Consider the following 16520-nt stretch of genomic DNA (forward strand, 5'->3'; position numbering starts at 1 on the left):
ATAAAATAAGAAATAATGAAGTAACCATAGACAATAGAAAAGTGAGTTTAGTTGTGTAAAAGAGAAAAAAATGAAAGGAAATTATATATATATATATATATATATATATTTATTTATTTATTTAAATTAAAATAAAAAAACCGTTGAAACATCATCTCTCGGGTTAAAAATAAATAAATTTACACTCTCATAACTAAAAATTCAAATTCAATTGGAGAGAAAGTGGAGCAATAATATGCACCACAATGATTTCTAGGGTTTGAAGCACTTCCCCAAGTCGTGGCTGGAAAACAAGGGAAGAAAAATGAGCGAAAGCACAGAGACCTAGAAGCGCGAAGCTGCTGATTCAGAGAGCAAGGAGAATGCTGTTGCATCCAAGAAGCCAAAGGTCGAATCTTGTTGAACGGGTACCGATGGTAATGGCGTAAAGGAACCATCTTTTCTCATTGAAGCTGATGCCACTGAAGATAAGGGCGCCAGGCACACCATGGAAGATGCGTCGGTCATGCTTCTCGACGTAAGTTTAGATTACCCTGGAAATTTGAGGTTCTTTTTTTGTTTGTGTATAATGTTTTAGTTTTATTATTGTCAAAGTTTCCTACTTTTTGAAAAGAAAAGTAAAAAAAGCCAAAAAAGGGATGTGAGCTGCCATTTGTGTATCAACTTTATTGTATTATACTGGATTTTTTTGAAATGTTCATGCTTTTAGGATTAGGATTTGACATTGACACTTCAAAAGTTAGGAGTTTCAAGATGATGCTAAGTTATGGCCATTCAATAACCGAGTGAATTTTAGAAATTTCTGGATTTGCAATAATATATCTCAGTAGTATGTAATTTATGAGTGAAAGACATGTGAATGTGCAAGCAAAGCATGCATGCTCAAACAATAAAAAAAATTCTACATTAAAAATTATAATTGAAAAAGAAAACAAAGCCCTTGCTGAAGTTATTTCTAATGTTTTGCTTTTCATGTGCTCATGCAATAATTGCTCTTCATTAGTGGTGGTTTGTGCTTCTGGACTTATGGCGTACTTTATTTCTTGGTAACTCTGGTTGCTTGATTTTCAGATGTGCACACTTTGCTATTTATGATGGACATGGAGGCCGGTTAGCTGCAGAATATGCTCGAAAGCATTTGCATCAGAATGTTCTTTCAGCAGGATTACCACGTGAGTTGGTGTTTTACTTGGTCTAATTTCATGTATACTTAGATCACTTAGGCTCTTAAGGCTGTGGCAAACTGAAAAATCTATTTCTTGGTTTTGGTTGTTCTCTGTTTATCTGTTAGTTCATATTTAAGAACCAATTTAAGGACAGTTGTGCAGCCATTCTTAACTGAGTAGTATGGTTTGGAAACGCAGATGTATTTATCTCTTGGTTGGTTGAGGAACCAGGAAATAAGACATAAATGCTATATGGTTGAGAAGTGATCTTTTCAATCTCAGGTAACGGTGTGAAGTGTGTAAGATGTTGTAGGTTCTGAATTTGGTCTGTTAGGCTAATTAGTCTAAAGATCCCCACAGTTGAGTTGATGCAATGCGTCTCAATAAACTAATAAGGAAAAATTAGCCCAATTTACAGATGAAAAGCAGATGATGACCTGATCATTTGATAAATCGAATGCTTGAAATGAATTCTTGTGTCTTTCTCTGGAGATATTTGTTTTAAAATGTGAGCAATTTCCTTTATGAGATCTACTGCAGATAAACATCATACTGCAGATATTTGCTTTCCATTTACCATACTAGTAGTTTACACTGCTGCTGTCTGATGCTAACTGCAGATAAACATCATAGGCAGTATAATTATGGGTATTTTGTTGAACAATCTTTTGATGAATTCAGCTCTTGGTTTGTTTCTGTTTTCTTTAAAGTCAGTTGTAATTTGTTTTTGGCCTTTCCTGTTTGATGAGTATTTGTTAGGTTGTGGTTGCAAATATAGGAGATGCCAAGGCAGTATTAGCTCGGTCAACTAATGGATCCCAAAATCACCCAGATGGTGTCCAGACACAGCTGAAGGCCATTGTTTTGACTAGAGAACACAAACCTATCTTCCAACTGGAGCGTGCACGCATTGAGAAGGTATGAAACTCCTCAATAATGATTGATTAGATCACGAGAATTATTTGATGATAATGCATGCAGTTATCAAATAAGACACTGACTCCTATTTGTCATACTTCAAAGTTACTTTACCACCACTTTTTACAGAGCTTTCAGCTGCACTCTCTTTCTCTGTAACATACATTGTTGAATAAAATGGAGCATTTTGAGATTAAGTTAAGCACCTGTATTATGATTTGTTGCGTGAATCATTGCTTTTTGTTGCCAACAGATTGAGTACATGTTTGGTTGGGATTATTTATGGGAAAAGAATCACTTTTTCTTCTAAAGCTCTTTCAAGATGAAAAAAGTGAATTTATTTCTTCAAAATAAACTAATCCAATCATGGCTCAAATTACTCATGTTGTCATACATTCTATAAGTAGCACAGATTTTATTCTGTAATTAGTACAGATTTGATTTTTTTTTTATTTGTACAGATTTTGTTCCATTTTATTTCTTTTCTTAATTAGGTCATTGGCAGCTTGTAAATAAGTCTTGTATTCACTCTTCGAAAGACAGAATTACAATAATATTCAGATTATTATCTTTCAAGTTGGTATCAGAGCCTCCGATCCAAGGGGATCTGCTTCTGCATTCTTCCAGGCAGCCTTCATTGCTGCAGTTGATACTGTTTCAATGCCCGGTCACTGCGTATACCACTGGTCGCAGTTCGATGCCGTCAACCACCTTCCGCCGTCGTCATTGGAACGTCTACGAGCCTTTATGGATCCTTTCAGTAAGACATCTAGCTCTTGTTCTCTAACCATGGCTGGTAAGAGTTCTAGCTTCCTATCCTTTAATGCTTCTGGTACTGAAAATATCTGAATTATAGACTCTGGTGTTACTGATCATATGACACCTCACTCTTCTTATTTTTCATCTTACACCTTTTTAATTGGTAACCAACACATCATTGTTGCTAATGGTTCTCATATCCCTATTATTGGTTGTGGTAACATTCAACTTCAATCTTCCCTTCATTTGAACAATGTGCTCTATGTTCCCAAACTATCTAATAACCTCTTGTCTATTCATAAAATCACCTAGGACTTAAACTGTGTTGTGACATTTTTCCACTCCCATTGTGTTTTCTAGGATCTTGCCATGGGGAGGATGATTGGAATTGCTAAAGAGTAGGGTGGGTTATACTACTTGCAGCATGAGGACAATAAGGAGTGTACCAGATAAAAGGCTCTCACTTCCAATCATCAGACAAGTTCAGAACCTTGGTCATCCTCCCAAATATGGCTTCAGTACAAGTGTTTGGGTCATCCTCCGTTTAGTGTCCTTAAGTCTTTATTTCTTTTTTTTACAAAAAGGTCAGTCGAGTCTTTTCATTGTGATGTTTGTGAGTTTGCAAAACACCATCGAACAACTTTTCTTCCCAGTACTAATAAAAGTTCTAAACCTTTTGATCTTGTTCATTTAGATGTGTGGGGACCTGCACCTATTAGTAATATTTCTGGTGCAAAGTGGTTTGTTTCTTTTATTGATGACTGCACTCGGGTTACCTGGATATTTTTCATGAAAGACAAATCTGAATTTTTCCAAACTTTTATCGTATAATTCAAACACAATTTGGGAGCTCAATTAAAAGATTGTGTTCTGATAATGGGAGAGAGTATGTGAATCAAAACCTTTCCAATTTCCTCAAAGATAATGGTGTTGTTCATGAGTTAACTTGTGTGGACGCCTCTTCCAAATGTCTGTTCCTAAGTCTTATCGGGGGGAAGCTGTTCTAACTGCTACTTACTTGATAAATAGGTTACCTTCTCGTGTTTTAAATGGTGTTAGTCCTACTCAACTCATGATCACATTTTACCCGTTTGTTCCCATTATGGCCAGTCTTTAGAGTCGTGTCTTTGGATGTTCTGTCTTTGTTCATGTTCATGGTCCCCATCGGGGAAAGTTAGATCATCGGGCTATCAAAAATGTGTTTTCATATGTTATGCCTTAAACAAAAAGGGATACAAATGTTATCACCCTTAAAGTCGTCGTGTCTATGTTTCCAAAGATGTCACTTTTCATGAAATAAAGTCTTTCTTCACTAGTCCTCCGCTTCAGGGGGAGAATAGTCTAGAAGCTGAAATCCCCGAGTTGTCATGTTTTCCCTTGTTATAGGATTCCACTCCTACAAAGGATGACAAAGACCCTGAACCAACATCATCACCAGTTCAACATAAGGAGGACAAAAACTTTGGAAACCAGTACCAGCGAAGAAAAAAACCCGACTTGGTCCAACAACAACTTCAATCATCCAAATCGGAGGTAAGAACCCATACTCTTGAGGACACCTTAGATGCCTCTTGTGAATCTAATTTAGATGATTTGCTAATTTCCTTAAGAAAAGGAAAAAGATCTTGTGCCAAATATCCTATATCCCAATTTGTGTCTACTAAAAATCTTTCTCTATAGCACCAGAGTTTTATTTCAGCTATTGATTCTATCATAATCCCTACATCAGTACAAGAAGCCTTAAAGGATGAGAACTGGGTTTGAGCCATGAACGAAGAAATGAGTGCATTGGAAAGGAATGAGACTTGGGAGATTGTAGAGAGACCAAAAGACAAAAAGGCAGTGGGTTGTAGGTGGGTATATACAGTTAAATATCTGGCTGATGGCACATTGGACCGGTATAAGACAAGGTTGGTTGCAAAGGGATACACCCAAACCTATGAGATTGATTATGAGGAGACATTCGTTCCAGTGGAAAAAATGAATATAGTTAGGATCATCATCTCCTTAGCTGCGCACTTTGGTTGGGAGATGCATCAATTTGATGTTAAAAATGCCTTCTTACATGGAAGCTTGGAAGAAGTGTACATGGAGATTCCTCCTAGATATGGTGCCACTAATGGAGGACATAAAGTTTGCAGACTAAAGAAGGTCCTATATGGTCTCAAGTAGTCTCCTCGGGCTTGGTTTGGTAGGTTCACTCTAGCTATGGTATCTTTGGGGTACAAGCAAAGCCAAGGTGACCATACTCCCTTTATAAAACACTCCCAAGATGGTAAACTTACTTTGCTCTTGGTCTATGTCGATGATATAATCATAGTTGTCAATACCGGCGTAGCGAAGCGGAGCGGCCGACCCCAAAAGTGGGATAGCGGGATAGCGGATAGCGGGATGATTGTTATTCTAATGTTTTTTATATATGTTAAATAATTAATAATATGTATATATATAAGTTCAAAAAGAGTTCAAACCTTAAGCCAATTTCGTACTACAATACAAAATCTGCACTTAATGTCTTACAAAATTAAAATATATTGATGGAGTCCAAAAATTATTTATAATTAAAATGTTTTACCTATGATTTTTAGGGAAAAAAGATGAAATGAATAGAAAATAAGTAAAAAATTTCCTGTCCAAAAAAGTAAATTTTTTAAGTTGTTTGAAATAAAAAATCTAAAATTGATAGCTTGTTTGAAATAAAAAAAAACTTATTAACAAAAAATACTTTTATTTTAAAGTTAAAGTATTTTTTCATATCAAACCTATTTTTAATTTATAATACAATATCTTAAATAAAAAAATAAAAGTATTCCAGAATTAAACTTATTAATTATTTCACTAAACAGTAAATAATACACATTAAAAATATATTTTCAATTATTCATGTATGTATATTTTTTTCTTTCATTTTTTATTCTTTGCACCTAACTTTCAAATGTAGATGTTGATCCTACGCCAAACGGAACCTTCTACACATAATCAAACCGTAAATTGATTATAAACACATATCCCAGGCCCAGCTCGTGGCACCCACACTGAAAAAAAAGGCAATTAAATAATTAGGAAAACAAAAAATGGAAAACCTCAAGCAAGGTGGCGGGGGCGGCACAGACTTAACAGTGTCGCAGACTTGCAGCGTGCTCCTGGGCATGGAGGAAGTGGCGGCGCTCGTCGGTGTCGCAGTGTCGTCGGGGTATCGCTACCTAACAGGTGTGGAGAACAGCAAGCGCTAGGGTTTTTGACTTCCAGCGGAGCCTTGAGCAGGTAATAAAAAATGAAAATACCCTCACTTTCACGTATTAAGTGAGGGCATTTTCGGAATTTCGACGGCTTCAATGTAGCGGCGCGAAAATCTAGTTCAGATCCCGCGCCGCACCGCCATGCTCCGCCGCAATAGTGGTCGCGCCAACCGCAACGTTGAACCGCGCCGCTATGTCCATCCCCGTCGCGGATGGGGGCCGCGCCACTCCGTTCCGCCGCGATAGCGGCCGCGAAGCCCGCGATTGACAACATAGGATATAATTATTGCAGGCGATGATGAGCTTGAAGAACAAACCTTGAGGGAGAGGTTAGCTGCCCAATTTGAGATGAAGGATCTCAAGAAGCTAAAGTACTTCCTCGGGATAGAGGTTGCATACTTTAGGCAGGGTATCTTCATTTCTCAGAGAAAATATATACTTGATCTCCTCAAAGAAGTTGGCAAGTTGGGCTGTAAAACCACTAGAGCGCCCATAGAGCAAAATCACTGGATTGGAAATGATGAAGAAATCCCAAAGGTAGAGAACACACAGTACCAGAGACTTGTGGAAAAACTTGTTTACTTATCCCACACTAGGCTTGATATAGCCTATGCAGTTAGTGTGGTTAGTCAATTCATGCATGACCCAAGAGAGACATTTGCAGGCAGTAAATAGGATCATTCAGTACTTGAAGTCTTCTCTTGGAAAAGGGTTGTTGTTTAAAAATGAGAAAAATTTATCCATGAAAGTATATATTGATGCTGACTATGCAGGATCAATTGCTGATTGGAGATCTACCACAGGATACCACATGTTCTTGGGTGAAAATTTAGTAACGTGGAGGAGTAAGAAGCAAAATGTGGTTGCAAGATCAAGTGTAGAAGCAGAATTCAGAGCTATGGCTCAAGGTGTTTGTGAGTTGTTATGGATGAAGATCATACTTGATTACCTCAAAATAAAATATGAAGCTCCTATGGGACTGGTTTGTGATAATAAATCCGCCATCAATATTGCACCCAATCCAGTTCAACATGATCGAACAAAGCACATAGAGATTGATCGACATTTCATTAAGGAGAAATTGGACAGTGGTCTTATAGCTACCAAATACATCCCTTCAAAGCTTCAGTTGGCTGATATGTTCACCAAGGGACTTCCCACGGAGCAGCTTCAAGACCTTACTTGCAAGGTGGGAATGATAGATGTACATTCACTAGCTTGAGGGGGAGTGTTGTGATACATTCCATAATTAGCACAGATTTTCTTCTGTAATTAGTACAGATTTGATTTTTTTTTATTTGTACAGATTTTGTTCCATTTTATTTCTTTTCTTAATTAGGTCGTTGACAGCTTATAAATAAGTCTTGTATTCACTCTTTGAAAGACAGAATTACAATATATTCAAATTATTATCTTTCAAGTACTCAGGATCTACAGGGACCAGTTCTAACTTGTAAGGTGCCAAGTTCAGGCTAGCTTTGAAATGAATTATTAAAGAGCCCAACCTTGATGTACTGTTGATAATTGTCTTGGATTGCCCTGGTTTATTGTATATATATTGCTTGTTATTAGGAATTGTGCTTTGAAGAACTCAGCATTGATGAACGTATTCATTCTTTGTGATTCATTTTAGTTTAGAATCAGTGATTGGAGAGTGAACTTGTCTCCACAGATACGTGATTGGAGAGTAAATATGTGAATTACTTCTCACTGCAAACAAAATGGTGACACCAAAACGCATACAAACTAGTTTTTTACTCTTATGAAACTGATTGTTGTTATTAACTTATTGTAATACATGTTGAAGTGTAGTGAAGGTCAATTTGATTTACAAAGCATCTAAATTTGAACTCTGAAAGGGGATATTGACACTTACTGAGAAATTTCTGGCCCTTACGCCTGAAGCTCTGCTACCCCACATGTTCATTCGATTTGTATATAATGTGGGTTAATAAAATTAAACAAACTCTTGAATTAAAAAAGTAAACAAAGTCCTCAATACAAGTTCTTATGTGATTAATGAGTGATCACCAACCTAGTTAAGAGTGCGGTGTCAACTTTTCGTGATAGAGACATAAAATTAACATATGCCAATCACCATTGAATTATTATTCATTTTAAAAATAAGTAGGACAAACACATTAATTTGATAACAAATCGAATAAGCTGCGATTTGGACACAGCATGTGGGCATATATGGTTTTGTTAACTGAAATTTGATATCGATTAGCAGTCGTATGCCAGTCACTTGTTTCTTTTTCTTTAAGTTAGTTACACTGTCTAATTAAAATGAAATTCGTTGAACATTCAAGTAATTGTTGCAAGTAGTTTCCAATCTGAATAGAAGTGCTTGGCTCTACCAAACCCCTATTACCACAGTTGTGCCAAAAAAAAAAAAACACTACAATTGAATGTAGAAAAGTAAAAACTGATAGACTTTGCCTTCTATTTGAGTAGATTAATGCAACAAGATGAAAAACAACGAGTCTAAATTTTAGTAGTGGACGGTGAATTGGTTTTAAAAGGATTGACATTTGGCAGAGAGATAGATGTAGCCAATCATAATGCCATAATATATTAAAGTATGCAATCAAAATAAATGAACTTTGCTACCAGCGAATCACATATTAGTTAGTGATTTTATAATTTATTAAACAAATCTTGTTGCCTCTCTCCTATGCGGTGCAGCTGATACATAATGTATCATCCACTAATAGTCTCTCAATCCCGAATATTCTCACACTTCTTCAATTACATGTTTGTTTTCTTTTTTCTTTTTTGCTTGACACTTGGATGAACCAATCTAACCTTAGGTTCATGAATAAGTACATCGAGTCAATAATGTTCCTCCCATGATCTAGTTGATGTAATGATTAAAATTTTATATTCAAGGGAGTACCAACCACTGAAGAACTCTGAGAAAGCTCACTGAAAAAAGGTCTCAAAAAGAAAAAGAAAGGGTTGGATTACCTCGTAAGGCTTAAACCCACACATTTTCTTTCATGTCTCACAACACTGAATTATTTCAAGGCTAACTAAGATATTTGTCTAGTATGAATATAATGCTTAGCTTTATTTTTATTTGTAGAAATTGAAAACAAGTATCAAGGTTAGTAGTTTCATTCTTTAAAAAACCGCATTACATCTAATAACAACTCAATAAAAAACATCAATTCGTGGAAAAGATTGTCTCTGCTACAAAAGAAGACCAAAAGAAAAACTCAAGCAATTTATGCCAATTTTCAGGGCAACATGGAAAGTTTAATCATAAAATATACCTAGTTGTAAACAGTAGCACATGCATCTTTGATTCATATTTTCATTATTCCCCTCATTTAAAAGCATTCAAAAGAATCATTGAGTCTGGAGCAGCCAATCATCATCATTATCATGGTTGATATGTGGCTTCAAATTTTATGTAAGAAAAATAATCAAATCTCTGTTGGATTAGATTTATGAGAATAGAAAAAAAAAAGTTAAACTATTCATATGGCTCTTATAATTATATTTATTTTGAGTTTTAGCCTCTATACTTGAAAATGATAAGTTTTTTATCTCTACATATGCATAAAAGTTAAGTTTTGGTCCTTAATACTAACATCAGACAACAATCTCTGACAGTATAAAACCACTATAAAAACTTTTTGGCAGTGATAAACTGCTACAAAAACTGTGTAAGGACTATAATGTATAATTTTCTTATATGGGAATTAAAACTTAAAATGAGGACAACTATAAGAGCTAAATGAATAGATTAACATAAAAATAATGCAATGATTAATCTCTACAAAAGATAGAGAGTTGGGACAGCGGTCTAATAAACATAGTATGAAAAAGGGATGGTGGGAACATGTTCATTCAAATGATAGAGGTTGGTTACTCTCTAGCTACCAGAGTAACGTGATGCACCTTGACTCTGTCTCACTAAATTATTCAATTCAAAGTCAACGAGAGCAAAATAAATTGTATTATATCCAAGATTTTGTAGTGCATGAATAACTTAGCGTGTATTTTAAACGTTTACATATCTTAGTAGCAGCTATTCCGATACATCAAACAACATAACTAACTACTGATGTTAACAATAACAAGAGATTTAAAATACTATATTCCTTCAACATTTTTCTCTCTATATAAGCACCTTTCACTCTTATATCCCCTCATCAACAAGTTATACAAGAATGGCTAGTGTTGTGACAGAGAAAGTGAAGCTTCTTGTGGCATTGCTTACCCTGCAGTTGTGCTTTGCAGGATATCACATTGTGTCTAGACTTGCACTAAATATTGGAGTCAGCCAAGTCGTTTACCCCGTTTACCGAAATTTGATTGCCTTGCTTTTGTTGAGCCCATTTGCTTATGTGTTAGAGAAGTGAGTTTCCAGATGAAGCTTGTTTTCACTTTTCACCTTTCCTATCGAAATCTTTTATGTTGTTTCCTTTGAATTCATTTTCCTTTGAGCTATATATATTTTTAGACTGTCATCATAATTTTTTTTACACTTTCAATCAATAAAAAATCTTGCCAGGTAAGACTTTTCTTTTTTACCAAATGCCAGGTAAGACTTGTAAGGTAGTTATTGGAAAAATCATGCCATGGCAATTTTTAATTGGTTGGTGGTGTATAAATTCTTTACACTGTTAATGCATCAACTATTTACTCCTAATTTTAACATGAAGCAATGTCAATATCTTTATAATCAGGAATCAAAGACCACCCCTCACTTTATCTTTACTTGTTCAGTTCTTCCTACTTGCATTACTGGGGTAAGAATGTATACAAATTGCAGATTTCCATACTCATATTTCATTCTTATGAGTTCTAATATTTTTTTCTTTCCATACTTTTCCTTGGCAATGTAGGATCACCGCAAACCAAGGGTTTTACTTGTTGGGATTATACTATGCTTCTCCAACTTTTGCTTCTGCCTTGCAAAACTCGGTTCCTGCAATTACTTTTATCTTGGCCTTGGCTTTAAGGTAAATCACGTTGCATCTCCTTGTGACATTCTTTATTATATTATGTCGTAATGTTGCTATAACTTGATGATATCATTTGATTTTTACCAGGCTTGAAGAAGTCAACATCACAAGGAGAGATGGATTGGCAAAAGTTCTTGGAACCATTGCCAGTGTGGGGGGTGCCACAGTAATAACTCTATACAAAGGTCCTCCTCTTCTTCACCTGCAGATGGACCAGATACAAGGAGACACTTTAGAAGTAGATCAGTCAACAAAAGTTCAAAATTGGACTTGGGGTTGCATATACTTGCTTGGACATTGTTTATCATGGGCTGGCTGGATAGTTTTTCAGGTCTTGTCAATAATCATGACATAAGAAGATTATATAAACTGAAATTTCAGTATTCAGATAACCATTATGTTGCTTCATACTTAAGATAAACGTATCCTTACAAATATATTATAGTATAATTGGCAGGGTTTGCATGTGAGCAGACATATGTTTGTGAAATTTACTTGTTCAATATCACCAATTTTATGACCTGACTGGTAAAGTAAAAATTTGGTGCAGGCTCCTGTGGTGAAGAAGTATCCAGCAAAACTAACCCTCACCTCTTTTACATGCTTCTTTGGATTGATCCAATTCTTGATCATAGCAGCCTTTGCAGAAAATGACTTGGAAAATTGGAAGATACAATCACTAGAGGAGCTTTTTATCATTCTATATGCTGTAATATTCGTCAATTCAATTCTCAAATATCATTAATTTTGGTTTGCGTGACGCATGTAGTCCCTGGTGTTGGAAATTTTGAAGTTAATTCAATTCACTATTGCATGATGATAATTGCAGGGAATTATAGCATCCGGCGTTGTCATATCTCTCCAAACATGGTGTATTCAAAAGGGTGGTCCTGTGTTTGTTGCTGTCTTCCAGCCAGTGCAAACTATTCTAGTTGCTGTCATGGCAGCACTAATTCTTGGTGATCAGCTATACTCTGGAGGGTACGCGTTAAATTTGCTAATCATTTGTGGAATATTTGTTCCTATCAATTTTACATTTATAAATAAAATTGTCAGAAGTACAGAATTTCCTAATTGAGTTTTTCAATTTTTATTTCAGGCTTATTGGTGCAATTCTCATTGTGCTTGGTCTATACTTGGTCCTTTGGGGCAAAAACAACGAAAAAAAAGTGACTGAGCCATCACTAACAAACCCCTTGCTTAAGGCAGAGGAAGAGAATAAAGAAACGGTTTCTGTTCCAAAAGACATACCATGACATGACATATCCATCTGTTGACTGATGACTGAGGCAAACTATCTAGTTCTGGTTTTAAGTATTTGAACAACCAGTTAACCACTGATATATGGTCCTGGTTAGCAGCATTTCAAGTGATATAACCAAAATTATTAGAGTCAGAGTGCTCAAGGCTAAGTTGGGTTGAGGAATAAAGCCTGCTGGTGCGTTTTATTTGTTTTTTGTTTTTATCAGAGAAGCTAATTCATTGACCTTTGCTTACAAGGTCAAATATGTAGGCAATGTTAGCATATGTGTCATGTCAATGATACAAACAAGACTCTATGAGCTGTACATTAGATTGACTATACATGAATACTACGGCTATTGACAAGTTTTCACTTTTCAGTTTTCAGATATTAAAAAGAACCTTGAGAAATTATGTCTATTTATCTTGGTTAGCTATTAATAACCAGAGTTCTCCATATCAACTAATTAAGGATAAGAAGTTAACAAAAAATACCAAATTTTTCCTTAAAGGTTTAATGAACATGATAGGATGGGCCGAAAGAGGCCCAAAAGAAGAATGATTAAGTGACTCAGATTATACAGGATGGAGTTAGATATTTATAAATTATAGTTTTTATTTTATTTATGTTAAAATAACATGATGTTGACACTTGAATAATTATTATCCATTGATTAACATCCCTTAGGTTATATAAGTGTATTCATCTACATCTATAATCATTAATGAATGAAATATCTCAGTTTATGTTTGTCTTTGTAGTTCTTTTAATGGTAGAATGTTAGGAGTAAAGTAGCGTAGTTTTTGCTTACTAACAGAACATCTATATCCCACAAAGAGATTCTTCAACTTGCCGGTAATGCCACAATATACTGCTGAAGATTGGATAATTGGTACGAACCAGGATCCTTTGCGGTTCAAGAAAGAATTGATGATGATGCAGTTACTAATGGTTGACACTCATAAAACCATATGTATTCCTTCAATATTTTTATTATAATTAAAAATAACTATTTTTAAAAGTTGATATCCTAGAATGTGATTCACTTGGTGCAATTGAAATAGTTGTAGTTCTTGCTAACAAAATATAAACGGTGCCTGCTGGTTGACAATCTTATTTTGTCCATTTTATTCATTCAAATAAGCAATTAGTTAGAAACTGAAATATTTTTAAAGGGAGAGCTTTCATTTTTTTGTAGTAATTTTGAAAATAATATGCTGGAACAGTCCATAAAATATTGCACAATGGGAAAAACAGATTTCCACAGGTTGTGTTTCTATTCACTGCAAAAAGAAGCAATATTGTAAGAATGTTGTACATACAACTCAATTTGCTTCTTTAACAATGGATCCTCAGTTCACCAAGTTAGAGAAGATACAAAAGGTAACCAGAACGCAGAGTAATAAGAGATCATTATATCTTATTCAATGATATCACATAATGTTATCATCATGATACAAGATTTTTTTTATATATAACCAAAGACAATTGGGCTTTCTATTTGACACTTAACTAATGCCCTCTCACGATCATGTCATTTGGGAGTAAATGTTAAAAATAATGTAATTCAAATGTAATTGTCCAATTTTGTTAGTTTGTGAAATGTATTAGAGGTTAGCCATAATAGTTGGGTTGTTAACTAACTATGATTAAACCTTACTCAGTGTATAAATAGTATGTAAACCCTTGTCATAAAATTGTGATTGTTTTTCAGGCACTTAATTCCTATTTTCAAGAAGTCATTATTTGTTTTTATTCACGTTTTTTTTCTCTCTCTCTCTTGTTCAATCCTTTGCAAAATACCACCACGAAACGTTGATCAATTCCAACAATTGGTATCAGAGTTATACGATCCACGACGGTGAATAATGGTGACGTTAAAGAACAACGACCAAATTCTAGTGAAACTACCAATCTTTGATGGAACCAACTATGAGAGGTGGATGGCGCAAATGAAGGTGGTATTCAGATATCAAGGCGTGCTTGATACCATAAGCACCAACGTCACATCATTCGAGACGAATCCCACAGAGGCACATAGGGCAACTCACTGTGAACACCGAAGAAAGATGATAAAGCGATCTTCCTAATTCATCAATGTGTGGATTCAAATGTCTTGGAGAAAATCATTGACTATGAGACGACCAAAGAAGCATGGGATGTGTTGGCTACAACTTACACCGGTAACAAGTAAACCAAGAAAGTGAGATTGATGACACTCCAGCATCAACTGGGTTTGCTTCAGATGGAATCAAACGAGATGGTGGTGCAATTTGTAAATAGGTTGGTGATTCTTACAAACCAAATGAAGAGTTATGGTGAGGTGGTGACCGATTCGATGAAGGTGGAAAAGGTACTCACCGATTTAACACCAAACTATGATCATGTTGTTTTTGCTATTGAACAATCAAAGGACCTAGAAACGTTGAAATTGGAGCAATTACTGGGTTCTTTGGAAGCACACGAGTTAAAGATGAAGAATAGAGAAGGTATCAAGAAAGAGGAGAAGGATTCCAAGAAAGCTCTATTTGCTCAAAATCAAAAGAAAGATGGTGGTGATTCTTGGAAGAATAAGAAAGGGAAAGGCAAGTGGAAGTATAACAAACAAGAAAGCAGTGGTTCTAAAAGTGAGAATCAAAAGAAAGAAGGAGAAAACAATGGAAAGGGAAAGAAGAAATCAAAGGACTACATTCAATGCTATAACTATCAAAAGTATGGCCATTATGCATATGAGTGTAGTAATCCTAAAGTGCTTAGGAAGAGAAGTGAAGAAGCACAATTTATGCGTGACTCTGATGATGAAGAAGCAGTGTTGTTAATGGCTATTGTTAACAGTGAAACAGGCATTGAGGAATGGTGGTATTTGGACACTGGTTGTTCAAATCACATGACAGGACACAAAGATTGGTTTTGTGAAATTGATGAAACAGTGAGAAAAAGCATTAAATTTAGTGATGGCAGGTCAGTGATGGCTAAAGGAATTGGCAAGGTGGCCATAAGAAGAGTAGATGGAAGCAAGGTGACTATCAGTGATGTCTTATATGTTCCTAACATGGAAAGCAATCTGCTAAGTTTGGGACAATTGCTAGAGAAAGGATTCTCAATGCATATGGAAGGTGAACACATAGAAGTATCTGATTCTAACGGGAAATATGTCTTGAAAGCTCCTGTGTCTAAGAATAGAACATTCAAGGTGGGAGTGAGCACCATTGAGCAGAAGTGTTTGACTGCTCAAAACAATGGCAGTGTGTATTGTCTAGGGTTCTTCTTCACGCTGGGTGAGTTCTCTTTCGCGCTGAGCAGGTCGCCTCGCTTAGTGAATCTTGTGCACTGAGCGAGCTCTTCAGCATGCACTTCCAAATCTTCCTTGCTTAAAACTTGAAAAATTCAAATGAAAACAGTATCATTCATCAAGATGAAGTCTCCACTGTGCAAAACTCACAAGAAATCAGTTATTTAACAAATCTCACACAAGAAACCATAAAATTGGAGGCACATTGCTACTTTTTGATGCATTTTGTGCTCTTGAATAGCAATTATCAAAATCCACCCTTGCATGGGTTTCTTTGGCAAACTAAATGGACAATGCTTATTATTGTTATCAATTGTAGGAGGTGTGATTGTTTTGTGCTTGGCATCATAATGATCAATGATTGGCTTAGCTTGCAATGAGATAAAAAAAAGATAAAAAAAAAATTCATTAAAAAATAAGCAAGAAAAAAACATATATTAAACATGACACTAACACTAACCAACATGATCACTTGATCTGTATCATCTGTCTACACATTAGTATAGGATAATGATTGGGATCGTGGCCCACCAAATTTGTTAAAATTACTACTTTGGCAGTCCCAACTCATTCTTGGGTTAAAAGACATGGAAACTCATTCTAGAATTGAGTTCCCAACTTGTTTTTGCATCGGCATACCCAATGCTCTCTCTGATGCCATTTCCTTTAGAACTTCCTCCTCCAACTCTCGTCGTTGTGCTAATGTCATCTCATCAGCAAATATTTCCCTACTGATTTTATTCTTTTCCATCTCTCATATTTTCTGTCTTACCAACTCTTGCCAGAACGCTTCAGAACATTGTTAGGAATCAAAAGAGAAAAACATTGCAAAAACATTGTTAGGAATCTCACCTAGCACAATCTCAACCCCTTAGAAATTAATCAATGTTAGAAAAACTTTGTTTTATAAACAAAAAAACTAAT

At 35.5% G+C, this 16520-nt stretch overlaps 1 protein-coding gene across 3 annotated transcripts; it reads left to right on the plus strand.

Annotated features, from left to right (window-relative positions):
* Nucleotides 1–154: 154 nt before the first annotated feature.
* Nucleotides 155–12676, plus strand: LOC114418653 (WAT1-related protein At3g18200-like). Of its 3 annotated transcripts, none has more exons than XM_028384109.1 (11): nucleotides 155–517; nucleotides 1072–1172; nucleotides 1365–2084; nucleotides 2579–2880; nucleotides 10334–10451; nucleotides 10783–10845; nucleotides 10942–11058; nucleotides 11149–11392; nucleotides 11612–11770; nucleotides 11891–12042; nucleotides 12161–12676. In XM_028384109.1, exons 4-11 carry the CDS (start codon nucleotides 2745–2747, stop codon nucleotides 12315–12317), a joined length of 1146 nt encoding a protein of 381 aa, XP_028239910.1. In that variant the 5' UTR covers nucleotides 155–517; nucleotides 1072–1172; nucleotides 1365–2084; nucleotides 2579–2744; the 3' UTR covers nucleotides 12318–12676. The 3 variants fall into 3 exon arrangements, with proteins under 3 accessions (XP_028239910.1, XP_028239911.1, XP_028239912.1); XM_028384110.1 differs by having other exon boundaries at nucleotides 157–517; nucleotides 1945–2084; XM_028384111.1 differs by lacking the exons at nucleotides 155–517; nucleotides 1072–1172; nucleotides 1365–2084; nucleotides 2579–2880 and having other exon boundaries at nucleotides 8001–10451.
* The last annotated feature ends 3844 nt before the right edge of the window (nucleotides 12677–16520 follow it).

This window comes from Glycine soja, chromosome 7 (assembly GCF_004193775.1).
Source record: "Glycine soja cultivar W05 chromosome 7, ASM419377v2, whole genome shotgun sequence".
NCBI classification, from domain to species: domain Eukaryota; kingdom Viridiplantae; phylum Streptophyta; class Magnoliopsida; order Fabales; family Fabaceae; genus Glycine; species Glycine soja.